At 47.4% G+C, this 27,099-nt stretch overlaps 1 protein-coding gene across 5 annotated transcripts in view; it reads right to left on the bottom strand.

The window, feature by feature from the left end:
* The window catches only part of GK (glycerol kinase), a 2,191,429-nt gene that overhangs the window by 1,456,607 nt on the left and 707,723 nt on the right, over nt 1–27,099 (bottom strand). For all 5 annotated transcript variants that reach the window (XM_069637310.1, XM_069637305.1, XM_069637306.1 and 2 more), the window contains one exon: nt 24,302–24,411. In XM_069637310.1, coding sequence (XP_069493411.1) covers nt 24,302–24,411 — 110 coding nt within the window. The remainder of the gene's footprint in view (nt 1–24,301; nt 24,412–27,099) is intronic.

The raw sequence follows: 27,099 nt of genomic DNA, 5'->3' as shown, positions 1-27,099 counted from the left end.
ACTAGGCACAAAAGCAGGGAACAAGGAACAGGAACTAGGAACTCGGCACAAACGCTAGGAATGGAAACGGAACTAGGTACTAGGCACAAACGCTAGGAACAATGAACAGGAACTAGGTACTAGGCACAAAAGCTAGGAACAAGGAACAAGAACTAGGTACTAGGCACAAAAGCTAGGAACAAGGGACCAGTCACAACAGGAACACAGCAACAATGACCAGCGCTGGACTGAAGCAAACTGAGGCTTTTAAAGCTGCTTAACGAGCACACCCCTCAGGCGTGCCGCCTGCTGCACCTGCAGCCACAGGTGTTGCCTATCCTCCACCCAGCCTTGTCCTGCAAGGGAGGAGGTGAAGCAGTGAGCCAGGCATTCTGGGAAGCATAGTCATTTGATTAAAGTAGCATGCTGGCTGCCAAAAACCTGGAATGGATCCGGAAGGGAAGTAATTTGGAAAATAAGGTTTTAGCGCTCCCAATTCATCAGGACACTGTAGCATAAGGTTCGGAGGAAATGTCCAGTAGGGAATAAACCCCAAAACATGCCCCCAAGTGGCGGGAACGGGAGCGAAGGGAGCGAGCCGTGACAACAAGGTAGAAACTAAATATAATGACTGGATGGGACACAAGGAGGCACAGGCAATATGGCTGCCTAGGCACAGAGCTCTGGCCCCTGCCCTGGCACCTTGTGCAGTCTCTACTGAGTAGAAGCACCCAAGTCCCTTGAAAGGAGGGTCCCAGAGTGCTGGAGGTGGTGGGGCACCAGCGGTGCAGAGGTGGAGTTACAAAATCCCCACGAACGGGGGTTGGGTGCCGCCCGCAACCGAGACCAGCATTGCATTGGCTAGTAGCGCCTGGGTGGGAAAAGGAGCCCTGCCGTTGGCAGTGGCCCTGCGTTAGGGTGGCTGCGGCGGCCAAACAGATTTAAGAGTCCCCACAGCTGGAGGAGCAGCCCACTGGTCCAGAAGAGGAGAGGGGCACAGGAGGGAACCGCAGGAAGCACTGCCCTGTGATCCGGACTATTGGTCCCAAAAGCTATAAAAGAAGTAGCAGCAGAGATACTGTGGCAGCGGCGGGGCTGTCAGTGGAGGCCGGTGAGGGAACCATGGGGTGTTATACGCTGTGTGGAGCCTGACCCAGAACACAGGTCTGAGGCAGGGTGTTGAAGAGCCCGGGAAGCTGCAGAGCCTAAGCTAATGGACAAGCAGAGCGCTCCTGGCTCGTGCAGAAGAGGGGTCTGTAGCACGGCAGATTCCCTGGGACGCAGCAACACCCAGTGAGAGATTCTTTGAAGGAGCAGCAGCAGCTGGCCCCGAATGCAGGCAGGAGGAGGCGAGGAGCGCAGCAGTTAAGGCCACGCAGTGAGAGGGGCAGACTTTCTTGAAAGGCTGTGTGCATGGCTGCCGTGAGGCAGGCAGTAGGAAGGTCAGTGCACTAACGGCTGGCAGGCAGGGAGGCTTTGATAAGTGGTGGACAATCCAGATCCTGCAGTGGTGGCTACCCTCAATGGGCTGAGGGTGCTGGCCCACAGGTCAGAGTAGAGCACTGCAGTGACCGGAGTGCCAACACCCCTTCCAGTGAGTAACCCTCTGCACTCCCCCACCCCCTGCCCATCTGGCACCGACCTTCGAAAGGCTGCGGACCAGAGACGGGGACTGCCGCAGAACCACAAAGAGAAGCGCCAGACATTGAAGTCCATCACCGTCGACGACCGCCATCGCCGACCGGAGCCACAGTGGTCCTTTGCCTATGAACATTGAAACAATGACTCCCTTGCTCATCCCCGCCGACAGCTTTCGTCCTGCCGGAGAAAGTCAAAGCCGCCGACGACAGAGGAAAATCCACTGGTAGGTTTCCTGCCAGCCGAAGATCGCAGAGACGCCAGACGACTCGATGCCCTTGCTGGGCCAAAGTTCTTCATTAACTCTTAGCGGCAACTAACACTCGTCGTCGAGGTGCACCGCACGCCTCAGCTTGAAGGCGTTTTCGACCGATCATCAACGGAGCACCGCAAGAATTCGAAGCTGCTGCAGCAAAGACAGTGTTCACCATTTTTCCTCGTGGGATCTCGACAAGCCGTGCCTCCTGCCTTAAAGGGAGCCGCTCAAGAAGGATCCATCGACGACCCGGCGTCAAACTCTACTATTCCAGGTACACTGGGGTTGTAGAACTATTTAGAAGGAAATAAGACTCTTGTGAACAATATATGGACTGGGCTTGTACGATATATCTTTATTTACAGGTTGCCCATGTGGGGGGATCCTCATACAGAACTGTGCCTGGTGGTAGGGGCTCAGTATTCTGCCAATTGTTCTAACCAACTGCTTTCCTCCTACGTCTATTGCTGGTTCCCTTTATTAAATTGATTTGTGTGACATTTGACCAAAGTACAGTTGATGCACTTTAATGAAATCTGATAGTAATTGTGGTGCCACGTAGAACTGTGTATATATTTGCCATTGCAGATTAACTGAGCACAGAGTGAGTTATTGTGATTGTGTAAATAATGGTGAACCTTAATTATATAAAGACAGTTTTTTCACTAATACAGTGTGTGGACATTCCTTTGTGGGTGCTTTGGGACTACACTGTACTTAAAAACCAGCCTGCATCACCTCCTGAGAGCTATGCCTTGATTGCTCGCCCACGTTTTACCAAATAGAGAATCTTTGCTGGGGTCCTCTGTGCCTCTCCTCTACCATATAGAGAGCAAGAGTACAGACACCCCCCTCCAGTCATTACAGTGAGCTGCACCTCTGGTTGGCACATTTATTTATTTGTTTATTTATATAGCACTTATACACACGTGAAGTGCTTCAATGCACTTCAAGGTGGGAAGGGAACAAGGGAATACAGTAATCATTCTTAGGCCTTGAAGATTCCAAATAATGAACACCGATAAACTAGAAAACTAGGCCTGACGACATTTCTCCTACTGCAAGTGCATGAAGTGTTAAGTAGCGACCAAGCTCAGGAGTGGGGGGGAAGAGAGACAGTGGGGAACTGGTACTAGTAAATTTAGGTAATATATACGTACAGACGGAGGTGCAGGGAACGGGGGTTGGGGAGAACAAACCGAGTCTGTTCCAGCAGGGTCCTGGGTTAAGTGCAGGGAGGTTGCCCCGCTCATGAAGTGTAAGCTGAAAGTGCAGTAAAGCTGAACAAAGTGCAGCGGCCCGAAGACAAGTGCAAAAAGACAGGCGCAGGGCCTGGGACCTGTAGGTTCTGGAGGTGAACCAGTCAGCAAAATATGAACAGAGTTAGGGGGAGAAGGAGGGTGGAGAGAAAGAAAGGTTAGCAAGGGAGATGGAGATCGAAAGGAGGAAGAGAAAAGGAAGGTATTGAGAAGTTTCCAGAACTTAAGGTGCTCCAGCCCAAGACAGAGAGGCAGGGACGCTGTTCCAGAGGGAGGCACTTGCAAAGGATAAAGATCTACCCCCAAATCTCTATTTGTGAAAGCGGCTCTCCCGCAGCGAGTTGGAGGAGGACGAGCGCAGGACTCTAGAGAGAGAGTATTTAGGGAGAGATGTAGATAGTGTTGGGCCGGCCCCAGAAAGCCTTGTGGATTATGCAGAGGATCTTGAACTTGATCCTTGCAGCCACAGGGAGCCAGTGGAGGGATTTCAGCGCTGGAGAGATGTGGTCCCAGGGCTTGAGGCCAAGGATAAGTCTTGCGGTTCTGTTCTGGATGAGTTGTACAGGATGGAGGGTAGAAGTGGGAAGAATGAGAAAGAGGCTGTTTCAATTGTCCAGCCTAGAGAGAATCAGGGCTCTCGAGGTGATGAGCCTTGTATGAAAAGGTAGAATACCTCTGAGGAGGTGCAGTTGGAAGTTGGACTTTTTGGAGTTGTCTTAGATGTGAGAAGAGAAGGAGAGAGTGGAGTCAAAGATGACCCCAAGGTTTTTTGCCTCATTGGTAGGTGAGGGCACAGGGCCAAGGGAGACGGGCCAGTGAAAAAGTGGGAAGGCGGGAGCAGGAGTCCCAATGGGTAAAATCTCTGTCTTACTGGCATTCAGGCAGAGATCGTTAGCAACACACCAAGCCTGAATTGCGGATAGACAATCAGGGATGAGCAAGGAGGAGTAAGAGGCCAAGGGTAGCCTGAAAGAGCTGCGTGTCATGCGCATCACAATGAAAGTTAGAGGTAAAGGTAGAGATCCTGTGGGCCATCAGGGCATGTAGATATTGAAGAACCAGGGGGAAAGGTTAGATCCCTGGGGGACAACATGTAGAGAGTGGTAGAGGAGAGAAAGGGCCCCAAGTTCCACCCGGGAGGGCAGGTCAGAAAGAATAACAAGTTACTTACCCCTGGTAACAGTCTTTCGACTGGATGCCCCTCCCACGTATTCCTTATCTTTGATATTTGATATCCAGCTGTTTTTTTTTCTTTTCGGCAGAGGGTGCTGAGCGTCGATGCAGTCGACTCGATGTCCCTCGAGGGCCTCCGTCTCGAGGATAATATCATCGAAGGCATATATAGCACACGCAGCGCCTGTTGGCTTGAGTTCTGTTTTTCTTACAGTAGAAACTACTCACATAACCACGGGTTTGACCATACTAAACTTTGAAGGCGCAAAAGCTGTAATATCATGGGAAATCCTACTGTGAGGTATGCTGGGAAGGCGATGAAGAATACGTGGGAGGAATATCCAGTCGAAAGAACGTTACTAGCGGTAAGTAACTTGTTCTTTGAGTGGATTGTGTACTCCCACGAATTACTCATCTTTGATAGACCCCCAAAGCAGTGTTTGATTTGGTCAAGGGAGTAAGAATTTAGTTTTCAATGGTTTTCATGAACCAAATGGAGGACATCTTTTCCAAAGCTTCCATCCTGACTGAGGGAAAACTCAAGGCAGTAATGTTTTGTGAACATGTGAATAGCTGCATCACACATATTTTTGATTGGTACACCCCTTTGCAGGACTGTAGAGGTGGCCATACCCCTGGTGGAATGGGCCCTTAATCCTTCAGGAGGATCACTGCCCGCTAGTCTGTATCATTCCGAAATTGCCAGAATGAACCACCTGGATAAGGTCTGTTTTGTCACAACCTGACCCAGCTGTGACCTGTATAGCCTATGAAAAGCTGATGAAGTTTGGACAGCCTAGATGTGTATAAGCTCAGTGCTCTGCATGGTTCCAATCTATATAATCTCTCCTTCTCTTTGCCAGGATGAGGCTGAGGATAGAAGGTGGGCAATACAATTTTCTGCCTTACATGAAAATCAGAAATGATTTTGGGTAGAAATTAAGGCTTAACCATCAGAACAGCCCTATCCTTGTGGAAGATAGTAAAGAGTGGCTTGGATGATAGTGCCTGCAATTCACTCACTCTACAGGCTGAGGTTCATACTACCAAGAGAATTCCTTAATGGACATAAACGTAAAGGTTCAAACTGGTGCACACATTAGACATTTTAATACCAGATTAAGGTCCCAAACTGGAGCCTGGAAAGGAGGGGGGGGGGAACACATTGGTGAGTCACTTTATAAACTGTGTCACCACTGGGATTTTGAAATATGAACATTCTTCTGACGAGCACTTAAAGATGGATAGTGCCACCAAATAGCCCTTAATAGTTCCAACCTGGAGCCCCAGATTGGTTAAGGATAGTAGAAAAGATAACGCGTCTGGTGTTTTGCATAGAAAAGGGTCTACAATCTTGTTTTTGGACCAGTTGCAGAATTTGTTCCAACAGCAATGGTACAAGGACTTTGTTGCTGGCCTTATGGCCGAAAGCAAAATCTCCATTACGTCATCCGGAAGGTCCCAGTCCTTGTATCTCAGCCTTTCAGAAACCATGCGTTTCTTGACCTCTGGATGGAGAACCCAACCTTCCTCTCGCGAGAGAAGATCCTCTCTTAGTGGAAGACGTATTGGAGGGCAAATGGACATGTCCAGAAGGTCCGGGTACCACGTCCTCCTGGCCCAATCCGAGGCAATACGGATCATGTGTTTCCTGAACCTTCTCAACCATCACGGGAGGAATGATGGGGACTGGAGGAAACGCATACAGGAGTGGAAACTCCCAGTCCACCACGAACGAGTCCCCTAGAGCTCCTCTTGGAGGAAATTCCCTGGAGCAGTCACACTTCCCGTTGACACTGATTGCGAACAGATCCACTTGAGGGGTTCCCCAAATGGTGAAGATCTCTTAATGGACTTCCTGAGCTAGTGCCCACTTGTGGGAACCTGTGCTCTGTCTGCTCAGAGCATCTGCTGCTGTGTTCTCTTTGCCGGCTAGCTGTACTGCCAATAGAGAGATTCCTTCTTGAATTGCTCAGTACCAGAGCTGCACTGCCTCCCTGCACAGTGGTAGTGACCCTACATTCCTCTATTGTTGAGATAGTACAGGGCCACTGTGTTGTACATCATTATCATGGCATTTTTTCCCCGTACAGAGGGCAGAAAATCCTTCAGCGCAAGTCTGATGGTCCTCAGCTCCAAAGGATTGATGTAGTTTGGACTCTGATGGAGACCAACGACCGCTGATTGTCTGATCGTTGGTGTGGGCTCCCCACCCAGTGAGTGAGGAGTCTGTCACTATAGGAGATCCTGTGTGACCCAGAAGTAAGTCTGACATGTTTCCTGAGAACTGGGACCATTGAGTTCCGAGGGCCCATTGGAGGGATCTCATTCTCAGGGGAGCCTCTGGCACCAGAAAAATGCAGGATGCTATGAGGCCGAGCAACCTAAACAAAAACAAAAAAATCGAAGGCCAGAATACGCTGGCCACTTTGAAATTTGGAGACCAGCTGTAGAATGTCTTGAGCCCTCATGGATGTATCTAGTATGGCTCCGATGATCTGGGGCTTTTGAGAAGGTGGTATGTGGGACTTCTTGTAATTGAGGGAAAAGCCCAGTCTGTGAAGAGAGTGCAGGTGACGTTGAGATGATCCAGGACTTGTTCGGGAGAACATGCCCTGATCAGCAAATCGTCCAGGTAGGCGTAGACGTGAATCCCCCCTCTCCTGAGACTCACTGCCACCACCGCCATCAGTTTGGTGAAAACCCTCGGGAATGAGGTTAGCTCGAATGGCAGAACTCAAAACTGATAATTAGAACCGCCAAGGGCGAACCTCAGGTATTTTCTGCATTTGAGATGGATTGACACATGAAAATAAGCACCCTGAAGGTCCAATGACAACATCTTATCCGGGAGTTGGAGAGCCTGAAGGACCTGAGAAAGTGGGACCATTTTGAACTTGACCTTCCTGAGGAACTTGTTCAAGTATATCAAGTCCAAGATGGATCTCAGTCCTCTGTCCTTCTTGGGTATTAGGGCAAGGAGAGGATCTTGCAAGCTTCAGGGAGGAGTGTGTTGAAACTCTTGCTACTCCATGTGAAGTCTTCAGATGATCTGCCAAAAGAGGGGCTCAGCCCTCTTTTAAAGCCAAATGGGCCACAGTGATTGGTGTTGGCTAAGTCTACCTTAATGAACCTATCCTGGGTCCCTATTAACAATCTCCTGTATGCATGTGGTCATAACCAGACTGCTTTGCAACAGAAAAGGTAAAGGGGTGAACACATGTAATGCTAAGTCGCAACCATCTTCCTGTCTGTTGTGGATCAAAGGGTCTCTTTTCTAAAAAAAAATGATTGTGTTCTAGCTGAGTAATCAACTTTTCACAGTACCAAAGAGAATAAAAGAAAAACAAATCTTACTATGAAAACACAACAATTATGATACTACCCACAATAGTAAATTTACACAGCACAACTATCATTTCATGTCATAACAATAAAATTATACTTCTCATTTATAATTGCATTTCAATAAACAGGAAAAGGGAAATGGGACCATTGTGTTTTTATGAAACCTAGTGCTTGTAACACTTCTAGAACCTGCAGAGCGAGAAGTGTCTTGGTCTGCTATTAACCTATCCCAAAACACCTCAGAGGATAAGCTATCCACTCTTCCACAAATTGCTCAAGGAACTTTACTCTAGTCTCCCATGTACCTCTACAACTGTTCGTTATATGCTTTAGTGACTGCTTTCCAACCTCCTCGCAAAGAGAGCAAATAAGGGCAACTTTTGAGTTCTTATACCGGAAGGACTGGATCTCACCCATATAGATTAAATTTCAACTAAATCTTAAACATTCCTGCCTATATTTCGAGTTTGGAAAATGCCTCAAAAACCCAGGAAGGAAGCCTCTTGGTTTGTTGTATGGAGCGAGAGATTATGCAAAAACCAGCCCTTGCATACCTTCAATGCGTATCCATTCCATTCTGCCGAGCGCCTTCTGGACACCCATTGGGTTTATGATTAAATCCCCCTCAGAGCACTCGCATTCAGTCAAGATTTTAACCACAAAATTCTTTAGGTTCAACAAAAATGGGCTAATCTCGCTATCTAACAGAGAACCTATATCCTTATAGAGGAACGTTTCCTGGGGAACCACTATTAGCCAATAGAGCGAGATGTTCCGCCACTCCACATGCATCTGCATGGAGTAGATGCCCAGCTCGTATCTCAGGCCAACCATTGGCAAACTCTGAGGGAGCCTCAGCACCCTCTTCCAGAGAGATCCATCTATCTTAGTCCAATTAATTTTCCCAAATGAGGGCCTTGTATCCATTTCATAAAGCAAAGAGGGCAACACCTTTGCGATATAGAATCTTATTAAAAGGACTAGAGAAATGTACAATAGGTTGCCAATAGTTTTTTCATCTGGCAAGACAGCTGAAGGTATGCAGTGATAAAATTGCGGCAAAAATGTCACATGTACCAAAAATAAATAAATAAATACATTTAAAAAAATAAAACATTTTTTTTTTAAAAATCGCTGCAAAAATGCTGTGGTTTGACCAGTTAAAGGTGTACCCCATTACACCATTTAAGGGGACCGGGGGTTGCAGGGGTGTACCTGCTTCCCTTAAATGGCATAATGCGTCCGGAGGCTACGGGGGTGTCCCCTGCATCCTTTACATGGATTGCGGCAGAAAACCATGGCATTTTTGCCACGATATTTTGAGTCCACGGCTATTTTTGCCACGATTTCAACACATGGAACCCAGCTGAAGCACTTCATCATTTCAATCTTCCTCGAGCTGGGCCAGTGTCGAAAAGGAATACAGTTTGAAGCCCAGGCTTACACCTGCAAGTTAATTAATGCCTGTAGACCGTTCCTATCTACTACCAATTGTTTATCTATAGCCAGAGCACTAGTTCTCTCAAAACTAGACCATTGAAATGCGCTATATCTAGGAACTAACCAGCGCAAACTAAGAAAGTTACAAGTAATCCAAAATAATCCCCTCAGATCGGCGTTGGACCACCCAAGGTCTCCTCACATATCTGAGCTTAGACGTAATATGCACTGGCTCTCTGTTAACCAGTGGATTGTGTTTAAAACTCTGTCACTTACACATAAGTGCCTTGCAAATCTTGCGCCCAGTTACCTGACCAACAAATTCTCCCGAAATTCCTCAGATCGTCCAACTAGATCCTCCCTATCATATTGCCTCAAAATCCCAAGGGTTAAGCTACAGAAGGCAGGTGGCAGTAGCTTCCCTGTGCTGGCAGCAAAGCTCTGGAACACTCTTCCATTAACCTTAAGATCAGAACCGTCCTACCACCTTTTCAGAAAGAATGTAAAAACCTGGCTCTTCTCGCAAGAGACCTAAGAATTGTTTATCATCCTTATGCTTATTTGCCTGTACCTACTGCACTTTTATGACCTTGTTGTAATACCTTAATTGTATGTAATTGTGTAACATATGCATCTGTAAGAAATGTGCCTAGATGCCTTAGGGCTCGGTGCGCTTTACAAATAAAGAAATAAACAAACAAACAAACTTCTCTACAGGAATCACTTGCTCTCCCAGTGACCACTTACAATTCTCAATATACTTACCCATCCTTCTAAAGGTCACAATTTTTGACTTTAATGGGGTAGTTTGCAGCGCATTTGTTATTGCATAGTTTCCCAAAGCTCTCAGGAGGCGTTGTAACCCAACAGCAGTGTAATCGAAAAGGACAATGTCATCGGCATACGCGAACCACTTCATTGGCCGAGAGCTAACCCTGGGGCTTCCCAGGGCATGCAGAACCAGTGTCTCTTCAAAGTCTGCCAAATATAAATTGAAGAGGAGATGGGCTATTACACAGCCTTGTCTCACCCCCCTGCCCCACCAGAATCGGAGCAGACAAATGGCCCTGCGCATTCAATGTGAACTGCAGGCTAGTATCCTCATACAGGTTTACTATTATTGCAAACAAAGATGACGGGAGTCCCCAGGCTTCCAGCTTCGCCCGCAGCCGATCTCTATTAATCAGATTGAAAGCCCTGGACAGGTCGATTCATGCACCATGTAGTGCCAGGCCCCCCTTTAACCAAGATCTTTCAAAGGCTAAGCTCATGATCAGTCCATTCAGAGAGGTAGACAGGCCCCTCCTGAAGCCTATATGGTGTTTCGAAAGGGTATTATTGTCCATGGCCCAAGATTTCAAGTCCATAAATACAGCTCCTGTGAACATTTTACTGTCAACGTCCAAGAGGACAATCGGGAGATAGCCCGCTGGATCTACCCGGTCACCTTTCTTGAAGATTGGAAAAATTACAGCCTATTTCCAGGACGCCGGAACACGCCTACTCCACAACACCTCCCTAAATAGTGTTAACAAAGTTTTAGCCCACAGGTCAGCGCCCCTTTCAATATTTGGTTGGTCAAACCATTAGGGCCCGCCGCCCTTGAAGAAGATGAACCCAGGATAAGATCTAGTATGATTTCTTGCCAGAGATTTAGCTTCCAAATAGTATTCAGTATCAAATTACAATGCCTGTTGGAAGATTTATTATACAGAACACTGAAGTGATTGCGCCAGATAGTCTCTGCCACAAAATTACTTTGCAGGCTGGTTTGGGTAGCTTTCTGACAGTTAATAAGTGACCAAGAATTCTGCTAATTATTGTCACTCGGGGCTCCCAACATTCAATTCCCAGTCTCTTTGCTGTCAGAGATATCTGTGGGATTGAGACCAGTTTCTATAATTACTCCGTAAAATCCCCACATTGTGTTCATAATCCGCTACATTAGTTGACTTCTGTTTTAAGAACTTGACAGATTTTCTCAGTTCTCTTTTCCTCTGCCAGGTTTCCTCGTCAAAGAAATGATTGTGGATTGACCGCCTATAAGAGATTGGAAATTGGGGCAGATCCATATCCCACATAAATTACATAAAGTTCAACGGATCACAGGCTTTTGTGAATTCTGAATCAGACATACTATTATATGATCTTTACAAACTTCCATTCAAGTGATCGACATCCCTTTTGAATTTTACAATCCTATTCTTTTCATTGTTCACCAACAGTTCGGAGCAAAGCCCCTTTTCTACTCCCCACTAATGGCTTATGATCACTACTACCACCTTTGAGGACCTGAAAACTGTTGCACCTGGCAAACAAGTCTGGAGCAAGAAACAGATAGTCTTTTGTTGAACCAGCTGGCCCTATGCCCCAGGTTTGCGCAGGAGGAACACCCCTCTGCGCATTCCAATTAACCAGCATCAAGTTCCAATTAACCAGCATCAAATTGCATTCAGACATAAAAGATAACAATTTCTTCCCATTTACTGTTGGCCTTTCTTGCGCCGTTTTACATACAGGGGGAGCATACAGAAATGCATTGAGAATTGAAATCACTCGCAAAGACTAAATCAGCTGATGCACATAAGGTTTTGGGCCTCAATAATAATCAATCAGCTTTATGCGGATATAAAACCGCCAAAGCACTTATTTCAAAATATACATCATCACAAAAAATAAGATCCCTAAAACAATTCGAAAGCGTTAAAAACCATTAAAATAAATTAAGAGAGGGACATAAAAACAATACAGCAATAGTTAGATGGTATTTATGGAGGAACTGGGGTAAAAAATATCAAATGTAATTTCTTTTATCAAATTCATTAAAAGTTCTCGTTCTCTTTAACCATGCCCTGTGCAAATACTTGGCAACCTTCTGAATTTCCAGAGGATTTTTAGCTTTGTTGCAAAAACGAGGAGCGTCCACTACCCTGTGAATACCATGAAGTCTAAACATAGGTAGTGGGTATTGTGCTCTTAGTGCAGCATTGATATTGATATTTATTTCTATCGCGCTGGTACACAAGTGTTTCTGAGCGCGATATTCAGGACACAACAACAGGAAATGAAAAACTGACTCCACAGGAGCCCCACACATTAGACATTAGACAAACAGATGCGTTTTCTGGGGACCAATTCACCATGTATGCAGCTATTCTCAGAGTACCAGCTCTAAAATTCAGGAAGAGTGAACATGCATATGGTGGTTGAACCATTTCAAAACCAAAAACCTCCTTGCGGTCCAGATATTATTGGCCGCAGGAGAGCTTTAGGCACAATGTTAATAACTTCCTGCTCTCATTCATACTTCCTTTCCTGATCAGGCCCAAGCTTTCCCTGTCATAGCATGCAGCCCCCAAGCCAAGCCTGCATATCCAGTATTTGACATGTCTGAGCCACAGAGTCCCACCACTGCCTTCCAATGATATAAACTCAATTAACATGGACCTAAAGTCTAATAGTGCAGGAGAAGTCCAAATACGGACCCAAAACAACAATGGATTTGTGGTAAAGGTTAATTCAACGGGACAGATCTCGCATTCCAGATGTAAAATGGCACTTATTTTTTATTTTATTGTGCATTTGTACTGCGTTTATTCATCAAGTAAATTGTGTTTCAAAGCGCCCACAGGAAGGGAACATGGGAATAAAAGGAAAATATAACAATGAAGAGAAAGAAAGTGGCGGTACTAACATGCAAGTGCAGAGAGAGAGAGAGAGAGAGAGAGAGAGAGAGAGAGAGAGAGAGAGAGAGAGAGAGAGAAAGAGAGAGAGAGAGAGAGAGAGAGAGATAAGTGCTAGGAGTTCCACAGAGGGAAGTGCTAGTGAGTAAGTTGCAAGCAGCTGTTAAGTGCCTGGCAGGGAACACTTGGTGGGAGTAGTCAACTACCAATATAATAATTGCAGGACTGTGAGATAGCACGGGCCAGTGGGCTCCCAAAGGCAAGTGCTGGGGTGGGCGGAGGCTGAAGGCAATTGCGGGTGTGGGTGGGGCAGTAGTCCAGGGCCCAGAAGGAGACATAAGGGCCCTGGTCACAAAGCTCAGCGACTGTGGGCTTTAGCAAGGGAGGGAGAGGGGGAAGGAGGAGGTGAAAAGGAAGTCTTGGACTTTCCGGAATTTGAGGAGATCCGGCTCAAGACGGAGAAGAAGGGGGAGGCTGTTCCAGAGGAGGGAGCCGGAGGAGGAAAGGGTTTGCCCCACCGTTCACTGTTTAAAGAAGCGCTTGACACGCAGAGAGTTTTGCCGGGGGGGGGGCGTAAAAATCTGGAGGGAGAGTATCTGGTGAGAGTCAGTTGTAGATAGCGTGGTCCCCAGCCAAAGACAGCTTGCAGCAACTGGGAGCCAGTGGAGAGATTTTAGGGCTGGAGAGATGCGGTCCCTGGGATTGAGGCCAAGGATAAGTCTTGTAGCCCTTTTCTGGATAAGATGTAGAGGACGCAAAGAGGAAGAGGGTTCAATAAAGAAGAGGCTGTTGCAGTAGTCAAGTCTAGAAAGTACCAGAGGGGGAAAGTGAGGAGAGGAAGGATTCCATTGAGGAGGTGGAGTTGAACATGGGCCTTCTTGGCAAAGTCTTGAATGTGAGGGAGGAAGGAAAGAGAGGAGTCAAAGATAACTCCAAGGTTTCTGACTTCAGGTGAAGGAGAAGGGGTAGATCTCCTAGAGGGTGGCCAGAGTAAAGGGGAAAAAAAGAGAGAGCAGGAGCCCCAAGGGGAAGGATCTCAGTCTTGCTGGTGTTGAGGCAGAGATCATTGGAGGCACACCATGACTGGATGGAAAATAGGTAGTCAGGAATGATGGAGAAAGTAAGGAGAGCATCAGAGGGAAGTTCAAAGAAGAGTTGTGTGTCATCTGCATAACATTGGAAGTAAAGAGAGAAAGTGGATATTAGGTGTGCAAGCGGAGCAAGATGGATGCTAAAGGGACAGGGAGAAAGTATGGATCCCTGGGGAATGCCACAGGTGGAGAAAGGGGTGGGAGAGGCGAAAGAGCCCAGGATGACCTGGGAGGGACGGTCAGTGAGGAAGGAGGTCAGCCAGTCCAGTGCCTGCTCCGAGATACCAAGGGTATTGTGGAGCCGTTTTATGATGATGGAGTGGTTGACTGTTAATAAATACAGAGGAGAGATCAAGTAGAATGAGAACAGCTGGTGAGTTAGTCACGAGATGTGAGCAATTCTTCACAGGTGTTCAGGTGAGCAGTGTCCATTGCTCTGGATGCTCGGAATCCAGATTGATGGTCGTGTAGGTAAACGACAAGCTCAGTATGCTAGGTCAGTTTGGAGAAGACCAGCTCCTCCGAGAGTTTCCTAAGGAAGGGGGTGATGGAGATGGGACGGTAGTTAACCGGATACGAGGGGTCAGCGGAAGGTTTTTTGAGGAGGGATCGCACAAGAGTGCTTGAGGAAAGAGGGGAAAGACCCAGTAGCAAGAGAGTGATTGCAGAAATCAGCAAGTGCATGGGCAAGAGAGCTGATATTGTCCTTAATAGTTCTGGAAGGACAGGGGGAGACCTGTTTACAGGAGACCTTCATAGAGCAGACCTCATCGGATGTGATAGGAGAGAAGGAGGAGAGAAAGGCACAGGGAAGTTAGGAGGCCATAGGTGGCAGGGGGTGGGGGAAAAAGGGGAAAAGTAAGGGAGAGAGCTCAGGATGTTTTGAGTATTTGCAGAGGGCCTGAGAGGGAAGAGGTGAGGTGAGGTGAAGACTGCAGAAGGGTTGGCTAGTTCCTTGCAGATTTTAAAGAATGCAGCTGTGTTGTTGGATGCACCAGAGACGCAAGCCTGGATGTGGTCCCTTTTCTTGGAACGAATGGAGAGTCGGTATTGCTTTTGGAGAAGGCGACAGGCCTATTTGTTGGAGGGTAGGCCTGAGGTCTGCCACTTCTGTTCCGCAGATCTGCACTTGTGTTTCAAGTCTGCAAGTTCAGAATCATACCAGGTGTTACGCTTGGTGGCATATTTCAGGCGGATCCTCATGACAGGGGCAAGAATGTCGAGAGTGTTAGTGATAGCAAGATGGAGGTTGCTGAGAGCAGAGTCAGAGGTACAGTTTGCAGTGGTGGGAGAGAGGGGGATGAAGGTGGATGCGAAGGAGGCAGCTCACACTCGTTTCATCAGACAGATGTCCGTGAAGGAGGTGGGCAGAGCTGGGGGAGGTGCGGTCAGACAGCAGAGAGGACCCAGGTGAGAGGAGAGTGGGTGGTGAGTGGGGCAGAGAGCAAAAGATCAGTGTGGATCACGGCATTGAGCGTCTGTCCAACCAAGTATGTAGGACCAGAGGGGAGAATGGAGAGGGCGAGCGAGGCACTTAAGCAGTCAGGGAGTAGAACAATAAAAATTAAAAAAAACAACCTCTCTGGTATTTACGCCACCATTATATCTATAACATCTTATAGCACACAAGAACGGGTATGGAGCACCTATGAGTTCATAAGCAATTTCACTAGAATGTAATCTGTTATTCCACTACCACTATCCCTAGACAGAATCACACCATGTCCCTGTCAGGGAGATGCTGTCCTAGGTCACCAGTGGTGTGCCGCCTATCTAACGGGAAAGGGGGAGAAAGCTATCCCTATCTAACAACCCAGTCTGACATACATGGTACATAATTATAAAAACACTTCTACAGTTGCTCACCCTAACATGAGAGAGATAAATATGGTCTTATCTCATAACACTCTGAACATTCCAAGGGGGAGTATTTCTTACAGATAAAGCCTTTTTTATTCACCCACAGTGAAATATGTACAAGCAATGCATGTTAAGGGCTAACTGTTGATTAAAATCAAGTGCCCAATCACAACTTCGATAATCTTTTTTCTGATATTCTTTTTTTGAGGGAAATCACTACTATTGGATGCTAATAAAAACAAGTCGTATCCATATTCATTTGTGGATATCGGCACTTGGAAAGGTATACCAGCTTCGATGACTCAATTTGTTGGGGTCTTCTTCAGGACCAATCATTTTTTTCGCTCAGTCAGTCACTGTAATCCATCATAATGGGTCAGGCAGTCATTCCATGACCTAGAAAAAGGGTGAACAATAGTTCACCTAGGTGTTGTGGAATGGACATTTATTGTATTCAAGGCTGCAACTGCCACAGAAAAAGTTTAGCAAAACCTATGTCATCATTTGTGACATTAGCAAAACCTACATTGGGGTTCTCACCCACCTCACAGAAGAGAACCTCGTCATTGCTTCTTCATTGATTCAAAAATTAATGAAAGTAAAGTTTAAAAAAACATGTCAGGGCATGTGAAAATTACCTTAGGGCCCAGTTATGGTCTCTATGGGCTCAAAAGAACCAGGATTGCAAGAAGCACAAACTTTTTTTCTTCAATGCACGTCTCACTATTGAGGAGGAAATAAAATAAAAATTGACTTGGGTATATGATTCATAGGGGCGGACCTACATACCATTCAGCATTTATTGTCCATGTTTGTAATAGGTGCACAACCTAGGGAACACACACTGTGGTAAAGCCGCCTTGTGTGTTCCCGCAGTTTGCATTCGTTTTTAAATGCTAGCACGTGTCATGGATGCAGATGTGGACGCTGGGTGTGCCGTCCCTCAACTACATCTAGGTGCCTAAGGGCCGTCTCAAAAATACCTGTTGTGTGTCCTGCTTACCTGGACGGACCAGAGGAGCTTGCTTTCGATGGATTCCTTCCATGTTCCACTAGCGCAGCTTGTGAGAGGTTGCTAGGCAACACTATTCTCGCACTGACAAACTTCCGTCCCGACTGGGGGCATGGCCAGACCCGGAACCATTTGAGCGTTCGGTGTGGCAGTCATTTCGGAATGGTCTTATTTCCTCACATCCTGTGCCAGGTCGGCACATTGTTATAACAATATTATTCTTTGTGGTTGGATCTGATGCCACTCCCAATCAAATTGAACAACTATCTCACGTTTGGCACCTGAGTCAAACTTACATATGTTTGTACATCATTTGAAATTTGGCAAATTCCATGTACATTGTGTAGAAGACATATCTGTATCCAGATGTATAGTTGAACCAGGTGCCAGTTTGCTTTTTTGCATTTATGCAGTTCATACAGGGCTTATTCACTGCATTGCCAAGGTGGATTCAATGAATCAGTCACGGTACAGCTAAAGGGGCAGGGGGGGATGTTCGGTCAAGGGGTGGGGGGGTTAATGTACCCATCCTCATCAGCACTCAGGTTACATGATTGCGTTATCCCAGTGGGGCGAGTAGATATTCGTTTTTTTTTCATGACAGCTATGGATGGCTTCATAAAGGCCATTATTACAGGTTTTTAAACGCAAAATCCAATGTTGTTCTTTTTTCAAAAGCAAATTGTCGAAGTTGCCCCCAACCCCGATGTGGAGGGTGTATCTTTTCAAGCACTGTCCATTTAAAGTGTTCTGCAGTTCTAATGCCCGATTTATGTTCAATCGGCCTTTTCTTAATGGGTCTTGCTGTCATCCCTACATAGTGCAGCTGGAACAGACAAGTTATCAGGTATACCACCCCTGTGATATTGCAATTGTTGAATGACCTCTGTTGCCACGGTGTCTTCCATCCAATATCAATACTAGTGCTGCGTTTTGTCTGTGCGCACATAGTGTGTACTCCCCCATAGTGTCTGTTGTGTAGCCCTCTCGTTATCTTGGTCGGTGTTCATGGGGATTGTGTGAACTAGACGGTCCCTTAGATTTTGTCTTCGTTTCATGGCAAAGGCTGGCTGCGCCATGGTACTTAATATGGTATTGAGGATCGCCCAGAGTTTCCTTATTTCTCTTTTTAGTACATTAAAGAGTGGTGAATAGCTAAAAACAGCACTGATTTTCTCTCGTACTGCTGTTTTGGGATGTTGTAGGGTAATGTCCCTAGGGATGTCTCTAGCTCTTTTACATGTGATATTCGCAATCTTTTTTGGGTATCCTCTCTGCACCAATTGCTTTTTAAGGGTACATGCCTGTGTGCCATAGTCACCAGCATGGGTACAGGTCCGTCTGTACCTCAGAAATTGCCCAAATGGGAGATTGTCATGGAGTGCTCGCGTACAGTAGCTGGATATGACAGGTTATTTATTACCTCCGGAAAAGGCTCACGTACAAGCGAAAAAAGGTTGCGTAGTACTGCCTGGCCGACCCTGGACTCCTCCCTGGAATCCCTGTCGATGCAGTTGAATCTTGTGAAGGTGTGCGTGGACCTCCATGTAGCAGCCCTGCAGATGTCCAGCAGGGGCACACCGGAGAGGAACGCCGTCGTCGCAGCGATCAATCTCGTGGAATGGGCACTCAGACGTCCAGGCAGCGGTCGGTTTGCCAATCGATGACAGTGTGTGATACAGCCGGAGAGCCACCTGGAGATGAAAGCCTTGCACAAGGCCTTTCCATGGTTCACAGGACCAAAGTTCACGAATAGTTGAGACGTATTCCAGAAATTCTTTGTGAGTGCCACAAAGAACTTCCGCGCACAAGCCACATCCAGTGAGTGCAAAGTCCTTTTAGCTGGCGACAAAGGTTTCGGAAAGAACACAGGCAACAGCAAAGGCTTGTTGAGGTGGAATTCCGACGGAACCTTTGGCATGAAGGAGGGGTGAGTCTTCAGCACCAACCTTGTGTCGTGAAAAGTCAGATACAGCTGTTTGCAAGATAGGGTCTGGATGTCACCTACCCTCCTGACAGAGGTGATGGCCACGAGGAAAGGCGCTGGGTGATGCGTTCACCCTTGGGTCCCCCTCTTCTAGGCGTTGACCCTTCTCAATTGTTCATTAAAGTTTTTGGGTAGGGTGATGATTTCACGCTCGAGTGCCCCTCTTCAGGGCGCTGACCATTCTCAATCGTATTCCAAAATAGATCACAGTTTCTAGTCAATTTTGGGTGATAGCTTCACCCCTGGATCTCCCTTGGTCGGGCTCAGACCCCTCTTGCCTTTTTATATTCTTGGGTGATGGCTTAACCCCTGGATCTCCCTCGGTCTGGCTCGGACCCACTTGCTTTAACAGGATTCCAATTCCCTTGGTTTCTCAGTGTTCACTTTTACTGTGGGATGCACTTCCTTTTCTTTCACAGTCTTTGTAGATCAAAGTCTTGATTGTACAGGGATTTTGCTTGACCCTCAGTATGACCACTTTGACCTATTTCGCGGGCCTTACTACGGCCTTCTGGTACTTGTAGTTTATCTCGTATGGGGCTCGACCAGTCTCTCTCGAGTTAGCACCCATGTGGTGCCACTTTCCCTCTGCAGCTGGTCTCCCCTTCCCACTTTTAACAGTTCATTTTAAGTTCATCAGCTTTTTTTTCAAAAGTTGGCACTTTGCGATTCTCATTCATCACAGCCTGCTTCTTATCGGTTTTCGGCTGTGGCGAATCGCTTGGCTGTTGGCTTCTCTGGAGTCAAGGCCAGTACCACAGGCACGGGAGCTTCCCTCGCTCCTGCTTTTCGGCATAGGCTTGCCCAGTGTACCGTTGACATCTGCTACAGGACACTTGTGCTATTGTTCGCGGTCTTAGGCTCTTTTCCACAAAGGTTCCGCAGGCCTGGGACGAAACGGGCAAGGCTACCCTCTCGCTTCCTGCCGCTTTCCTCCTTCTTTTGTACTGCCATGTGGTAGCCGTCTGGTCATGCTGTCTGCTGTACTCGCCTTGCTCGTTCTGTGCTCTCTGGCGCCACCTTTCATCCCTATGGGGAAAGGAAAGGGCCTTCAGATGTGTGTGATTTAGGTTAATTGCTTGAATTTGCTGGATGCTGGGGTTGGGATGTGTCAAGTAAACTGTTCTCAGATTAGTCCGTTGTCTGCTGTGGTGTGAAAGAATGTTTGTGTCGGAAAAGGGGAGAGGTAGAATTTCCAGATGTCTTACCGGGGCAGAAGGGAACAAGCTGTTACATGGAATAAAGACCTTCTTATTAGGGCTTGTGGGGATCTCGGAAGGGTAGGTTGCATTTGACCGGGAGTTTAGACATTGATATTCAGAGGAACGGTATTGTTGGGGTTTGTGAGGTACTCGGAAATAACTGGGATGGTGAAATGAACACAGGGGATTCTGGGACTGGTAGTGTTTTGTCAGGGCAGATAGAGTGTTCCTAATAGAATAATTAAAAGGATGAGGAGAAGAATGGTTGAGAGTTTTCGGGTAGGACGTGGCAATGCTTTGGTTTCTGGGAGATGTGATTTTCCAACTTAATAGGGTTCATGCTCCTAGAGGATTTACCAGATGGGGAGGGGCTGGTAGATTCTGATACAGGAGACTTTATGGGAGAAAGAGGGAAATATGTAGTACAGTCCACAAAGGCCCCCGGGACCTCACCCCCCTCTTATTCTTCGTCTGTAACATACCGTGTCTCACCTGGGGCATTCCCCTGAGCACAACCTCTGGTTCCCCTACCCAGGTGATCCTCCCAACTGGTCCAACCCCAGGAACTGGATCCAACAGCGATGGCTGTGTCCTGGCCACCTGAATAAGGGATCCTCAAGGTTTTACAGAGAGAATACCCTCAGGTTTCTCACAGTTAAACCACACCAACCCTACCCCGGCTCTTTCTACCCCCTAGCCACCCACTTTACCCCTGCTCTCACTACAAGCACCGACCCTACCACCACTCTTTGTAACCTATCCACCCTACCCGCGCCCTTTGCACCCCTACCCACCCTACCCCCGCTCTCTCTACCATGCCCGGGCTCTCTCTACCACCCTTCCAATCTCTCTATTCCCACCCACCTTACCCCCTCTATTTGTCCACCCACATTACCCCATCCCCTCTCATTCTACCTCTCACTCTTTATTTCTTGCCCCACCTCTAACCCCCACCCACCCTAACCCCATTCTCTCTACACCCACCCAACCCTATGCCGGCTCATTCTAGCCCCTACCCTACCCCCACTGTCTACCCCTGCCCACCTAACCCTTCTCTCTCTACACCCAGCTGCCCACCCTAACCCTGCCCTGTCTACCCAACCTATCTTACTCCCACCCTCTCTACCCCTACCACCTACCCTACCCTCTCTCTTTAACCGTACTGTCTTTACCCCAACCACCCTACCCCCACTTTCTCTACCTCCACCCACCCAACCTACCACCACCCACCCTTGCTCACCCACCTTCCCCCTCTCTCTACCCCATCCTCTCTACCCCTACCCCTGCTCTCTAAAAAAAAACTCTTTCTACCCCCAGCCACCCACTTTATCCCTGCTCTCACTGCAAGCACCCACCCAACCCTGCTCTTTCAAACAGCCACCTTACCCCCCCTCTCTCTACCCCCACTAACCCACCCCACCTCCTCTCTAACCCCACCCTCTCTCTACAAACATCCTCCTGCCCGACACCTGCTCTCTCTACCCCTAGCCAGCCACCCACCCTACCCCCACTCTCTCTACCCCCACCCACCCTACACCTGCTCTCTCTATAGGCACCTGCCCAACCTACCTCTGCTCTCCCCACCCCCACACACCCACACCCACCATACCCCCACTCTCTCTACCCCCACCCATTCTACTCCCACTCTCTCTACCCCCCACCCACCAAACCTACCACCAACCGCCGACCCTACCACTGGTCTCGAGCATACCCCGGCTCTCTCTACTGCCCTTCCTCTCTCTCTATGCCCACCCACATTAACCCCTCCCCTATCCCCTCTCATCCTACCTCTAACACTCTTCATTTCTTATCCTAGCTCTACCCTCGCACATCCGCCCTAGCCCCACCCACACTAACACCGCTCTCACTACACCGACCCACCCTACCCCGGCTCTCTAGCCCCCAACTCTACCCCTACTCTCTCTAGCCCCCAACCATCAACCCTAACCCTGCCCTCTCTACCCCGCCAATCATACTCTCACCCTCTCTACCCCCACCCACCTGGATCTGTGGGATTTATCCGCGGCTACATTTCCCGGGACGGAAATGACCGCATTTAAAAGGTCTGTTTTTTTTGTTGGGTCAGCTGTGGGGGTGTCTCCCGCAACCCCCACTCACTATACTATAAAGTATGGTGAGGGGAGTGTTGCAAGGGACAAACCCGCAGCCGTTTTTTAAAATGTTTTATTACCGACCCCACCAAACATGCATACCACTAAAGGTTCAAACATTTAGTAGTTAGAACTTTTGGTGGTATGCTATTTAGGTCTTTTGGTGGGGTCGGTAATTTTAACTCAGTAATTTCATCATATACCCACCCACCCACCTACCCTCACATTCTCCAACTACACTCTCTACCCCACACACCCTACTCCCCACTCTCTGTACCCCAACTACCCTATCGCCACTCACTCTACCCCACTCTACTCCCACTCTACCCCACCTACTCACCCTACCCCCGCTCTCTCTACCCCCAGCCACCCACTATACCCCATCTCTCTCTAGTCACCCACCAAACCCTGCTCTTTCTACCCCTCCACCAACCCACCCCACACCCTCTTTACCCCCACAAACCCTACCCTCACCCTCTCTACACCACCCTACCTCTACCCCCACTACCTCTCTACCAGCATCCAGGCGCCCTACCGCTGCTCTCTCTACCCATATCCACCCGCACTACCGCTGCTCCCTCTACCCATAACCACCCACCCTAACCCTGCTCCCTCAACCACCAGCCACCCACTTTACCCCTGCTCTCTCTACAGGCACCCACCCAACCCTGCTCTCTTTAACACCCACCTTACCCCAACTCTCTCGATCCTCAGCCACCCTACCATCACCCTCTCTACCCCACCAACCCCTCTCTACCCCAACCTACCCCAACCTCTCTCACTACCAGCATTCACCCGCCCTACATCTCTCTCTCTCTCTATCCCCACCCGCCCTACCATCACCATCTCTGTATCACCACCCACCCTACCCCTCTTTTTCTGCTCAACCCTAACCCTTCTCTCTTTACCCCCCACATGCACCATACCCCCTATCTCTGGCTCCACCCACCCTACACACTTTATTTCCCTCACCCACCTTACACCCCTCTATTCCTCCAACCACATTACCCCATCTCCCTATCCCCTCTCACCCTACCTCACTCTCTATTTCTTACCCTCTCACCTTGACCCATTCTCGCTCATATTTCCTCTTGCTCATCATCAATGGCACCCACTATCAATGGCTTCCTCCCTTGCTCTAGTCTCCTTCTCATTCGGCACCCCTTATTGCATCCTCCTTTTATTGCATCCTCCTTTTTAGGTTTAGGACTCTCCTCTTTGCAACCAGATGCGTATAAATACAACATGCAAATAACATTAGTAAACGCCAAAACTATTGGCAATCCCAATGCTTGTTTAATTGGTCATTACAAAGTGCGCTTGTTGAAGATGCGAAAAAACAGCATTGTACGGATGGCTGGGGGACTCCTCTGTAGCACAGTGGATAATGCTACTTAACCAAAACCTTGAACAAGGGCAGTAGTTTTTTTCAAGCAGCACACTGAAGGGGGTGCAGTTCGTTTTTCTTTAGGCATATTAAGTAATGGGCAAATAGAAACAACCGTGTCCGAGTTGCTCGCCAAGACAAAGTTTAACTTTCAGAGAAAAGAGTCTTCAGATATAACAAAAGTCGATGACAAGTATTGTAAATTGCGCAAGATCTACCTGAAAAAAAATAGTCAGAATGTTGCAGTTAGAATTTCATTGCAGCTTTGAAAACATTATTTGTTAGCCATGTGAAAATTGCCATCGGCCCAGCGCACCGCAGGCTTTTAACGTCAAAGGCTCTGTGTTTGTTGTATACAACCAGCCGAGGATTAGCTCTCTAGGAGTCATCTTTAAAGGCTGCAGTCCCTGCAATAACTACAAGCCTCCCTTAGGGACAGCAAGGACAATTCACGTCTCAAAGTGACCATTGGAAGCTACTGATAACTGATGATCTGTTCTATTGACACCTTGTCCACTCTCTCCACTGATCAGCACCTAAGGGAGAAATCGTTTGCCAAGTGAGCTAGACAAGTCTACTAGCTCATCTTAAAAAAAAAGTGGCATTTACTTACTGAAAGATAGTCTGGTTATATTTGAACTTCTGCCGGTTATAGATTCATATTGACAAATCACAATTAAAACTAAATGTTAATGTGCAGTGTCAAAAGACACTAACTATACCTACAAACATGAATAAAACAGATGGAACAATTGCTTGATTTTCATTCATAAAATAAGTCACCGAAAAGAATGGTAGGTTAAACAAGTGTAGCCACAAAAAACATAAAACCCAGGAACTAGGAACATGCGAACTATTATGGGACAATGACTTACTGACAGAGTTCAGAATCCCATTCCAAGGTGTGGATGTTGAAAAGCATGGTTCGACTGGCATTGGTAACATCAGTGCAATGGACGCCACCATTCTTTCCCCCAGTCAAACACTAGAAGAAAACCACCAAAGATGAAGGAGTAAGCAAAAACAGTCACATCTGATAAAGTGCATTAGCGTGACTTCAGAGCTGAAAATAGGATACACTCTGGAAAACTTTACCATGGCGAAACAAATCATCAAAAATCAGAATATTTATTACATCAACTGAAACCAAATTATGCATGGAATGCGAGAGCAAGCAGTTGGTGGAAAAAGCAAGAAGGGAAAGATCAGTGTGTCTGCGGGGAGTTAATGGCTAGATGTGCTTTAAAGAATTTCTGTTAAATCTAAACCTGTATGGAATTTATTATTTCATCTTAGCGTGAACAATGACATTGGACTTGACAGATATCAACTAGACCAATTTCAGGCAGGGGTACCCATCCAGCTTCTATTATTTTCATTGCACGCTCATACTCGCGACCCTGTATTTATAAAAGAAAAACAAGCTACAATGAGAATGCAATGGCAAGTAAAAAACAGGAATGGATGGGCTACACAAGCTTTCACACAAGCAATGGAGGCAAATAATGTTTATCCAGAAACTATTCCATTAAAAATCATAAAAAACATTGTAATCAACAACAAATTGGCAGCCGCAAACAAAATGTAAATTTAAGGGTGTATAAATAATTTTCTTTATAAAAATACATAAATAGGGGATTCCAAGATGGCGGCCGGTGGAGCAGGTCGTGTGTAAACTGCTCGGTCCCCACAGGGCCACATCAAAAGCACACAATGAAGCTAGCATGGTATGGTTTGCTGGAGTTGGCATGAGTGAAAGAACAATTTAATAGCCCAGCATCAGTAACTGGATTGAGAGCTGCAATGCGGATAAACACACAGGGATCGGAGAGCAGGCGAGTAAGCGAGAGGCATCGCAGAAGCTATGGAGGCATTCCCATTCTGCGGCTCTTACAAAGCGAAACTATGAAGCCGCACAGGGAAGCATAGCCCATGAAGCCCAAGATACGTACTCCCTCGATTTTAGCTGGGGACCGAAAAGAAGAACGAAGACTGCAACAGGGTTTAATATCAACCCCACCTCAATTGAGTGGAACCCGTAACTTGCATCGGAGTCCCCGGAGATCAGTGGTGGAAGGTGAGAAGGGGACCCCACCGACACCGAAAGGGAATTTGAGGGAAGGGCATGGCGCCTGGTCGAGAACAGCGAGATGGAGGGATTCCCTACACACGGTGCATAACAAAACAGCGCAAGGGTATGGCACTCTGATTTCACGAGGGACACTCCGAGAAGGGACACAAAGAACGCACCAGGAGACACTGTTGTCACTCACACTGTAAAGGATTGTGAAGGGATGCAGCAGTGCTGAAAGGAGAGCAGTATCATGGGGACGGGGCTGGCTGACCGTGCCCCCCGCTCGGAGTGATTGAGTGCTTCAGTGCTGGCTTACCCTCGAAAAGGACTGGCTACTAGGTGATGCATCAATCAGCAATACATCCAAAGACCTGCAATACATTAAGCCCACCAGTGGAATCTCTTAAGCTTGGGTAAGACCATCAACTGATAAGGGCATACAGAAGGGGTACCGTTCCCTGGACCGACCCACGTCTTGCCAAACGCAGAGTTTGCCATCCGACGGGTTGGCACACGAAGGTCAGATAAATTACCCTCATGTACAAGGGTAGAGGGGAAAAAGCAGTCGGAGGCTCCGAAGAATTCTCAGGGGGTGTGGGGGGAGGGAAATCAGACAATCGCATAAAAAAACAGTGGACCTCAGAGACACGTCCGCAGACTGCCGGAACGAAGCACGGAACGAAACACACAGCGGTCGACCAATCTAGAAGCAGGCAATATGGCTATACAAAAAGAGGACTTTCTGCACTGCTTTAAGGAATTTCAGGAGTACTTTATGGTAACATTTCAATCGTAATTCACTCAATTAAAGAGAGCTAAAGGAAGCACTGCAGCAAGTGAAGGTTGACATTGCCAAACTTGAGGACAGGGTCAACAGAACGGAAAGAGCACTGCAGGAGATAGGAGACGATTCAAAAAAGAATGATGAGGCGCTAGAACATCTCTCTTGTATTTCACACAATTTGGAACTTAAGTGTGAGGACTTGGAGAATCGCTCCCAAAGATCCAATATACGGATCAAGAATCTTTCAGAGTCTATTGATGACAAAACCCTGAAAGCCACTGCACAACATCTATTTTCAGACCTTCTTGTAGGGGAAGACGAGGAAGCGATCAACATCGATCGGATACATAGGGTTGGCTCGAGACAATTGGAACCAGGCGCGCGGCCGAGGGACGTGCTGGCAGCTTTTACGTCCTATACTCAGAAGGAGTCAATACTGAGAGCAGCAAGAACCTCGGGATCGATGAGTATCAATGGCTGTGAAGTGCAACTATACCAAGACTTAGCCCAGTCAACATTGCAAATGAGGAGAGCAATGGGCCCAGTAGTACGATTCCTGGCACAAAACCAAATAAGAAATAAATGGCTGTTTCCCTTAGGACTGCTCTTTAAATGGGAAGATCAGCAACATCGGATAACGTCCTGCGAGGAGGGATTACAGATCATTCAGCTGCAAGATGAAGAAAGCAAGGCTTCAAGTATCGCCAGGAAGATGGACAGGTTGGAAAGGAGCGGCAAAAGACCATGGGAATGAAAATGTTGACAAAAAGACAATGGGAAATGATAAAGAGACTGAATTTTAGGACATGTCCAAG

The sequence above is a fragment of the Ambystoma mexicanum genome, chromosome 7p (genome assembly GCF_040938575.1).
Source record: "Ambystoma mexicanum isolate Mex_15411 chromosome 7p, UKY_AmexF1_1, whole genome shotgun sequence".
Classification (NCBI taxonomy): Eukaryota; Metazoa; Chordata; class Amphibia; order Caudata; family Ambystomatidae; genus Ambystoma; species Ambystoma mexicanum.
Note: the sequence above shows the minus strand (reverse complement) of the source record. Positions and strands in the feature narration are given on the sequence as shown.